The following is a 9,698-nucleotide window of genomic DNA, read 5'->3' as shown; positions in this document are numbered from 1 at the left end:
ACGCTACCACGCCTGGCTAATTTTTTGATTTATTGTACAGATGAGGTCTCGCCAAGTTGCCCAGGCAGGTCTCGAACCTGTGGGCTCAGGCAATGCACTCACCTCAGCCTCCCAAAGCGCTGGGGTTACAGGCTGAGCCAACTGAGCCCAGCTTCCTGTATTTGTAAAGGCAAGTTTGTGAGGTATCTCCAAAAGAATTTTGTAATAATATTGTTCATATCATATTCACATATTTTAATTGGTTCAAGCCTGAAGTGTGTTTATATATTATAATATTAGATCTTTTAGTATGCAGCTTATTGAGGAAATTAAGTACTACCTTTATTCATTATTGATCAAACATTCTTACTAATATTAATAGTAAATGCTGTGCTATGCATTTTATTACAAGTTATTTATTTATTTATTATTTTATTATAAAGAATGTGGAATACAATTCAAGGTTGGATATACAAATGTTGATTATGCTATTTTTTATTTGTTTAAGACAGAGTTTCACTATGTTACCCAGACTGGTCACAAACATTATAAGTCATTGTACATATTTCTTTTTTTTTCTTGTAGGAAGCAAACAAATTCAGCAGCTATCCACTATATCACAGTGTCTATGAAACATATGAGTTGGTGGAAAAATTTTATGATCCAACGTTTAAATATCACCTCACTGTGGCCCAGATTCGAGGAGGGATGGTGTTTGAACTAGCTAACTCTGTAGTGCTCCCTTTTGACTGTCGAGACTATGCTGTAGTTTTAAGGAAGTATGCTGACAAAATATATAATATCTCAATGAAACACCCACAGGAAATGAAAACCTACAGTGTGTCATTTGGTATGTTACTCTTCCTCTTTCAAAATTCATTATCTGTATGTTTTCATTAATCTCTAAATGTTATGACCTAGCTTAGGCCATGTATTATTTATCACTATTCTAAATGATCAGATATTCTGTATATGTCTATAAATGTGTTTTCCATTTTATGGATGTTCACATCTTAGACAAATATGAATAACTTGTAAAAGATAAAAGAGGGTACTTTTTTTTTTTTTTTTGAGTTGGAGTCTCACTCTGTTGCCCAGACCAGAGTGCAGTGGCTGCTCCAAGTAGCTGGAACTACAGGCGCACGCTACCATGCCCGGCTAATTTTTTGATTTATTGTAGAGATGAGGTCTCGCCAAGTTGCCCAGGTGGGTCTCAAAATTGCAGACTGAGGTAATCCACTCACCTCAGCCTCCCAAAGCGCAGGATTACAGGCTGAGCCACCAAGCCCGACTGGGTACTTTCGATATAGTTTCCTTTTCTTGAACTATAGAACGATGCCATTAGAAAGCATATTTTTAAAGCTTTTGATGATCCTAATTTCTATTTCAGATTCACTTTTTTCTGCAGTAAAGAATTTTACAGAAATTGCCTCTAAGTTCAGCAAAAGACTACAAGACATTGACAAAAGCAAGTATGTTCTACATATATGCATACGTTTTGAATATAATGAATATGATTAAAAGGAAATGCTAATTTTACATCATCATTGCTGAAATATCTCTGGAGAGGCTTTACCTTTTAATTTTATCTCCCTACTCTAACATGTCCTGTACAGGGCTGCTCTGCCTCTCAAAGACCTATCTCTCACATTCTGAGTGGGAATTGTGCTGCTCTGAAATGCCAGTGCCTCTCTATTGTCAGCTGATTAGTTAAAACACACCTTTCTGACACTGACGAGCCTCCACTGTGTGGCCTCAGCTTTCTCTGTGTTATCTGCTATTCTTTCAGTATCTGCATCATATGTCAGTCAGATTCCTTTATTTCCAGAGCATACTTTCTTTCCTCCTCTTCTAGAAGTCATTACCTTCACATAGAGTTCCTCATTTCCACTTCCGGCTGGCAAAATTCTATGTATCCAAGTAGTAAATATTGAAACCACTATTTTTGGAAATGTCACACATTTGGGATTAATTCTGTATAAAATAAGAAAAGTAAAATATAATAAAAATTAAGGTAGAATTAAAAATCATGAGACTATTAAGGAAAAAATTTTAAAAGTAGTATTTTAAGGGTCAACATCGTCATGCTATAGATTGGAAATCCTTGGGAACTGATGTAAGAATACATAGAAAGGTAAGAACTGGAAATTCAGTGATGTATAAGCAAGTATTTGTAATGAAGGATGTAGCAATAATCAATGGGGAAAGAAAGAATTATACAGCAAACATATTTCATAAGTTTTTTAAGTAACTGGTTAAAAAGTAAACTCAGAATCTCACATCAGAAAAGCATGAGAGTACCTGCTTCAGTTCACACTGTATGTAAACATAAATAACAGGTGTAGAAGAATTATTCATTAAAAATGGAAATTTCTTGAAAGAGAGATGCAAAGTTTACAATCAACAGAGAAACAATGCTGGGAAATTTGTGAACATTAACATGGTTCAGAATATGAAAATTAGTACTCAAAAACAAAGAGAAAAGAGCTGGAAACTTATTTTCCAGCTAAATATAGTGAGTAATATATATATTATAAAAATATGTTTTGAAAATTGATAAGAAAATATAAAGAGACAAGTTGGAAATATTGGTAATGGGTAAGACAATTCAAAAAATTTGTCAAAGATACACCTGTAAAGAAACATATAGTAAAATATTGCAGTTCACTAATTCAAAGATACAAATGAAAATAATGATAAATTTATTATCAAATTAATAACAATTTCAAACTTGATTGCATTTTCATGCTTTTCTTAAAGCATTGTGAATTTTAACTTTTGAAAAGAATCAATATTGCTAAAGTTTCAAGAGATGTCATGGAGTTCTTATACTTTGACATAGTATTTTCATTTCTTGAATTTTTTCTTAAGAAAAAAGTCTAAATTTTGGAGAAAAAAGACTGCTTATAAAAAGGAATTCTAAAATGATAATAACAAATAATTCAAAACAACCTAATGCATGAGAGAAATTACTAAAAAATTTGACATTCATCAATTTGAACATTTTTTAACCATTAAAATTGATGATTATAAACACAGTATAATAAGATATTTATAATACATTATTAAGTAAGCAGAAATAATATAAAATTATACACATAGTTTTATTAATTTTTATTGAACAAATATGGAGAAACTTAATGAGAGTTAAACAATTAATAATTGTGTTATTCCAAGGGGAATATCAGCAAATTGTTTTATTATTCTTTACAGTTCTTTTCAAGGTTTTTATGTGGATTGAAAAACATCTATAATGAGAAATACATTTAAGGGAGATCTCAAACACCATGTATTCTATGCAGCTGATTTTTCTATCTTTAAAAAACTTTCCTCCCCATGACAAACTGCTTCATGGTTTGAGTTATGGTTTATGTGGTACACTCAGCTTTCCTTTTCTAAGTATTTCTGTATTTGTCTTATTTTCTCTAAATGATAGTTAAGTTACAGTCTGTGTCTTTATATACTTACAAACCCTAAAACACCTGGGCTGTGCATTTCACATAATAACAGTAAATGCTTGCTAAATAAACTCAACTGAATGTTGAATTTCTCAACAAAAACTTTGAAATCTACAGAAGAGTTACTTTTAAAGTCTGCTTTTCTGGTATCATTCATTTGCCTCATCAAAGGATGCAGGTGTTGACTCTTGGGGCCCTTCCTATTCACATAGGAGTCAACCCCAAGACCTGTAGTCCTCCAGTCATCCCTGAGGAGGTCAACATGTTTCAAGAGTGAAAAGATTCTGCCTACTCATTTCTACTCACCCCTTTTGGGATGTGAATTCTGTGAGAGCAGGAAGTGTTGGGTGTGTATCAGGCATCCAAGTATTGTGACAAGAATGAAGCAAATACCACCTATAGTGTAGTGACCTTCCAGGATTACTTTGAATTGAACTCTACTGTGTACAAGGATCATCTGGAGTTTTTAGTGATAGCCCAGAAAGAGAGGAAGAAAGAGAATTTGTGTGTGTGTGTGTGTGTGTGTGTGTGTGTGTGTGAGAGAGAGAGAGAGAGAGAGAGAGAGAGAGAGAGAGAGAGGGAGAGGTGTGTGTTTTTATATGTGTGTATATCCACATAAGTCTTTGTATTTGTAGCAGTGCTTTGTTAATTTGATTCAGAAACCTATAGCCTCTTATTGACATTATCTTTCATTATGTGGTCTCTTATATTTATGTGAACTACTAACAGCTGAAGCCTATGTCTTATTTACCTTAACACCATCACAAAACCGGAGTTCATAATGCTACATAAATAAATGCTGAAAGTAGCTCAAATCCAAACTATGGGGCTTTAGTTTCCCATTTTCATTTTGTTAAAAGAAGAGTTAAAAGAACACAATACTGATCTATTTCACTCTAAAACTTTTAAATATTAACTTGGGCAAGTTCTGTATGTGTGTATGTATGTATTTATGTAGAGTTGGAGTCTCATTCTGTCACCCAAGCTAGAGTGCAGTGGCACGATTATGGCTCACCACAGCCTTGACCTCCTGGGCTCAGGCAATCCTTCTGCCTCATCCTCCTGTGTAGTTGGGACTACAGGAGCACACCACCATTCTCGAATAATTTTTTAAATTATCTGTAGAGACAAGGTCTCACTATGTTTCTCAGGCTTGTTTTAGACTCCTGAGCAGTTCTCCCTCCTCAGCCTCTCAAAGTGCTGGGGCTACAGGTATGAGCCACCATGCCTGGCCAAGTTATGTAATTACCGATTCTTAATAATCTCATCTACAAAATGGAGCTGTGTCTAACTTGCAATAATTCTCTGAAGATTAAAAAAATACTGTATACAGAATCAAAACAGTAATTGGCCCATAGGAAGCAATCACTAAATGCTGTTATTATCAATACTAACTTATAAAAAATAAGAGCTAACTAATTAAATTAGTGAACAGGATATACTCTTATTATAATGATTGTTTCTTATTAGTTAATTAGATTATGACAGAATTAGTATGCTGAACTCAGTAACTCATTGTTGAACTATTCAAAGGCTTGTTGGTAAGTGACTTATTCTGATGAAAATAACAACTCCATCAACCCCCTTTTGGGATGTGAGTTCAGTGAGAGCAGGGAGTGTTGGATATATATCAGGCATCCAGGTATTGTGACAAGAATGAAGTAAAGACCACCTGTTGTGTTCATAATGTTTATCTTTAGTAATAAGAATAAAAAAATGATCAGTTATCACTTGGTAAATATTTATAATTTGCCAGGTATCTTACTAAATATTAGAAGATTATGTCATTTCATTATTGTGAGTGGATTATTAGTATTCCTAAAGTGAAAAAAAATCTTGTCTATATTTATATATCTAGGCATATCAATTAAATGTTATTCCTATATAAATACAAATTACTATCATCGTTTCTATTGGCACATGCAACTGTTTTTGTGGAATTGAAAATTGATCATTGACCCTTGAACAACAGTTTGTGTTATAAGTGAACCTTCTCAGTTTGATCTGAACTGAGAAGGTTCACTTATACACAGGTTTTTTTGTTTCCATAAATACAGTCAGCCAGTCCTATGGGTGGGCTTCATATCTGCAAGCAGATGTTCATAGAAAATACAATATGTTGATAAAAAATACAATATTTGGCCAGGCACAGTGGCTCATGTCTGTATTCCCAGCACTTTGGGAGACCGAGGTGGGAGGACTGCTTGAGACCAGCCTGGTCAATATTGTGAGACCCCACCTCTGAAAAAAAAAAATTAGATGGGTGTGATGGTGCATGCCTGTAGTCCTAGCTACTCAGGAGGCTGAGGCAGGAGGATTGCTTGAGCTTAGGAATTCAAGGTTACAGTAGGCTATGATTTAAACAGAGCAAGACCTTATCTTTTAAAAAAGAAAGAAAATCATTCACTGTAATCTTATCCAATTAAAAACTGAGGTGGGAGGATAGCTTGAACCCAGGAGTTTGAGGTTGCAGTGAGCTGCAGTCATACCACTGCACTCCAGCCTAGGCAACAGAGTGAGACCCCCATCTCTAAAAAAAAAAAGCAAAAAGGAAGGAAGAAAAGAAAGAAGGAAGAGAGAGAGAAAAGAAAAACAGTTTTCAAGGGATGAAACCCACATATATAGAGGGTCAACTTTTCATATGTACCTGGCTCCCTGTGGGACTTGAGTATATGTGATATTATAGGGGATGGTCTTAGACCAATCCTCAGGGGTGACTGATGAGGTAAATTTAGTTTTATTCTGAATTTTAGTTTGCTGGTTAGTACATATATTTTCATGAAGTTATAATCTCATTCATTTTCTTTTTTAGCCCAATATTATTGAGAATGATGAATGATCAATTGATGTTTCTGGAACGAGCATTTACTGATCCTTTAGGGTTACCAGATAGGCCTTTTTATAGGTAAGAAAAGCAAAAATTACTTCCTGCTATAATATCACTTTGTCAAAATTTTTTGCACTGTGAAAAATGAATTTAAGAAAGGAAAAACTGTATTAAAATTGTAAATACTCAATATATACCAATAACAAAAGACGAATACAAGTCACGTTTGACTTCTGCAATTACACATTGCCACCATAATTCAATTCAACTTTAAAAAGTAATAAATAGATCACATCTCTTAAAATGTGTATACATATTTTGCTATACTCTGAATATTTGTGTTTATGTGTACACATAACACAATATATTTATGTGAAATATAAGTAATACATGACACATATATATTTATTTACTCCCTTAATGTTGACATTTAGGGTTTGTCTTCCCTCCTAAATCTTGATAATTGTAACTATTCCTAATCAACACAAACTGTTCCCAGGCTGGTCTTCCTGAGTATTGCAGAATGAGTTAGATCACTGAACAGCCAGTGACAGCCCCATTTTTCTGCCTGGTGATTGTCAGGTGGGCGTTGGGAGAGGAGCATCATCCCACAAGGTGACTGTTTCCCCGGCAGAGAGACTGTGCCTCCTGCTTCTGTTCCTCTGTCCTGGAGCTTGTCCTTCTCTTCCAGGGTTTGACGTGAACTGGCTTAGCTCCTTCAATAAGCATCTTCTGCGTAGGTCAGGTTTAAACAGGATCGTTGCAACGTGTTTTTAATGATTCTTCATGCTTTATGCTAAACATCCTAATAGTCAGCATAACTTTTTTAAAAAGGAAAAAAAAAACCACCACATTAGAAGGCTGATGATCACAAACAGGAAACTTTAATTATCACATTCGTGGTATCATTCAGAGGGTATTGTAGTGTAGTAAAAAATCAGCATTTATTCGCAATGTGCCTTGAGACAAATTATTTAATCACTTAATCCCTCAGATTTCAGTTTCCTTCTCTGTGAAATAGTAATGTCAACATTGTAGAGTTATTTTTAAGGATTAGAAAAAAAAGCAAAAGTCTTTAATGCCAACATAATCCCTAATCGATTACCAGCTGTTGTTACTATCATTGCCGTTACTGTTGGAGCTCTGAAGTTACCTGTTTGAAGTCAAAATATAATTAATTAATATGTATTTCATAGACTTGCCTTTAAAGTTTATTGAACTTGGAAGTTTAGTGGCTTATTCAAACCATAACTTAGGAATTAACAATTTGGGAATTGTGGAGTGTTCTTGTGTTTTCTCTTGTATATTATTTGGGCAACTAATACAACAAGCTATTTTGTGAACAGGCACATCATCTATGCTCCAAGCAGCCACAACAAGTATGTGGGGGAGTCATTCCCAGGAATTTATGATGCTCTGTTTGACATTGAAAGCAAAGTGGATCCTGTTAAGGCATGGGGAGAAGTGAAGAGACAGATTTCTATCGCAGCCTTCACAGTACAGGCTGCAGCAGGGATTTTGAAAGAAGTAGCCTAAGAAGTTTCTTCAGAAAACCCATATTGAATTTGTACAACATATCACTCAGAATCATGATAAGGTATATTGATAAATTTAAACTGTGTATATTGATAAATTAAAAATAAAGTTGGAGATTATATATATTTGTGTGTGGCGGGGGTATATATGAGTGTGTATATGTGTATTTTTTTCCTACAGATCAAAAATGAAAAATGGGGACAATTTTTATTCTATAATTATAAAATATTGTTCTGAAGTTAAAAAGTTGCCCTAAATATTAAAAGTAAAGAGAACAGTCTACAATAGTAAAAACTTATCTGAAATTACCAAGGAATCAAGTCTGATATAGTCCTTACAAATGTATTCATTCATTACACACATAGAAAAACATGAGTTTGTCATCGAGCAAACTGGGAGAAATGCACAAGACTACACCAGAGGCCTCAGGCCTGCCTGGTCCTCCAAGCCTGAGAGGATCACTATCTTAGCACACAAGTTGAGAAACTCTGATCTAATCACACTGATAGTAAATGCAGTCACTCTATAGCATAAGGAATTGTTCCACAGCACTCGATAGCATAAGGAAAATTTAAAAATAGTTTGTATAAAGGCTGTAACATAGCATATATGTAGTAGAAAATGGTAATGAGATGGATATTTGTAAATGCAACAACCAGATTACGTAAGGAACATTACAAGTAACTTCGGACCCTCATGTACTCCTGACAGTTGTGCCTTTTTTGCCAGAGATAATCAGTCTTCAGAATTTCAGCTTATCTTTATTTTCATTTATAATTTTATTTACCTCTGTTTTCATTTATAATTTTAGCTCACGTGGCTGTGTCCCCTACATGTTTTGGCTTTATGCATTTTTTGAACTTTTTTTAATAAATAAAATCATACCAGGTATATTTTTCTAGTATTTGATCTTTCCACTTATCTTTGAGAGTTCATCTGTGTATCATTGTGGCTTCATTTCCCCACATTTCCCTTATATAGAGCATTCACTTACATGGACATAGGATTTATCAGTCAAGGTACATCAAGACAGAGAAACCACACAGTAATGTGAATAGGGAAATTGAAGATGAAAAATGGTTAATTACAACAGTGTTGGAGCAATTAAGTATTGTCCAGTAAAAGGTAAGGAGAATTCTAAAGAGTAGACCCAGGAGTGGCAGTTGTCCCTAGGATGAGGTTGGAGCAGCCAGTGAAGAGTCCCCTCAACCCATGGTTTCACTCAGTGCTAAAAGACTCGGGTACTTTCAGGAAACATTTCTAAAGTATGTTACTAGAGAAGTTTATCTGAAGCCACGAGGGCAAGGTTCAACCTTCTCTCCTGAGGTGAAGTGACTCTCAGTGCTGCTTTGCTGTGGCTGCCATTTGCTCTTGATGATTTTTCTTTTCTTCTGGGAGAATAGAGGGAGAGGACACAGTATGAGTGGTTTCCTGTCTTATTCAAAAAGAAGCTGCTGTTATGCCCTTGCAGAATTTGCTACAAGTCCACACCTCAGAACTTCTCAGAAAATTGCTTTCTGGGCTACCGTGGAAGCTGTTTATGAGGAGATGACTATTTTGGCCAAGGACAGTGTCAGGAGGAGCTCTTGGCTGCTGGGTTCTGCTGGCCACTGTGAACAGCAGAAGCCAGGTGCTGTAGAAGCAGCCTGCACTGCAGAATTGGGCGTGGGTGGAGCTGTGCATGCCACTGAGCCAGATGCTGGAGACACCATGTGCATGGCAGGAGCCAGTCAAGGCATACACAGAAGCAGAGAGGAAAACCCCTTCTTGGAATGTTTCTTCAATGCCTTCTGCTCACAAAGTTTATTTTTTGTTTGTTTGTTTTGTTTTGTTTGTTTTTGAGTTGGAGTCTCACTCTGTCACCCAGACTGGAGTGCAGTGGCCGCTCCCGGCCACGA

General features: G+C 35.5%; 1 protein-coding gene across 1 annotated transcript in view; it reads left to right on the top strand.

Annotated features, from left to right (window-relative positions):
- The window catches only part of LOC103271409 (glutamate carboxypeptidase 2-like), a 71,601-nt gene extending 63,676 nt beyond the window's left edge, over window positions 1-7,925 (top strand). The window contains 4 exon segments of the mRNA XM_021717970.1: window positions 569-829; window positions 1,370-1,451; window positions 6,250-6,342; window positions 7,611-7,925. Coding sequence (XP_021573645.1) covers window positions 569-829; window positions 1,370-1,451; window positions 6,250-6,342; window positions 7,611-7,800 — 626 coding nt within the window. The 3' untranslated portion in view covers window positions 7,801-7,925.
- Window positions 7,926-9,698: the final 1,773 nt, after the last annotated feature.

The sequence above is a fragment of the Carlito syrichta genome, unplaced genomic scaffold, assembly GCF_000164805.1.
Source record: "Carlito syrichta isolate Samal-C Ts95f unplaced genomic scaffold, Tarsius_syrichta-2.0.1 Scaffold311628, whole genome shotgun sequence".
NCBI lineage: Eukaryota > Metazoa > Chordata > Mammalia > Primates > Tarsiidae > Carlito > Carlito syrichta.
The sequence above is the reverse complement of the archived record's forward strand: the minus strand, read 5'-3'. Positions and strand labels throughout refer to the sequence as shown.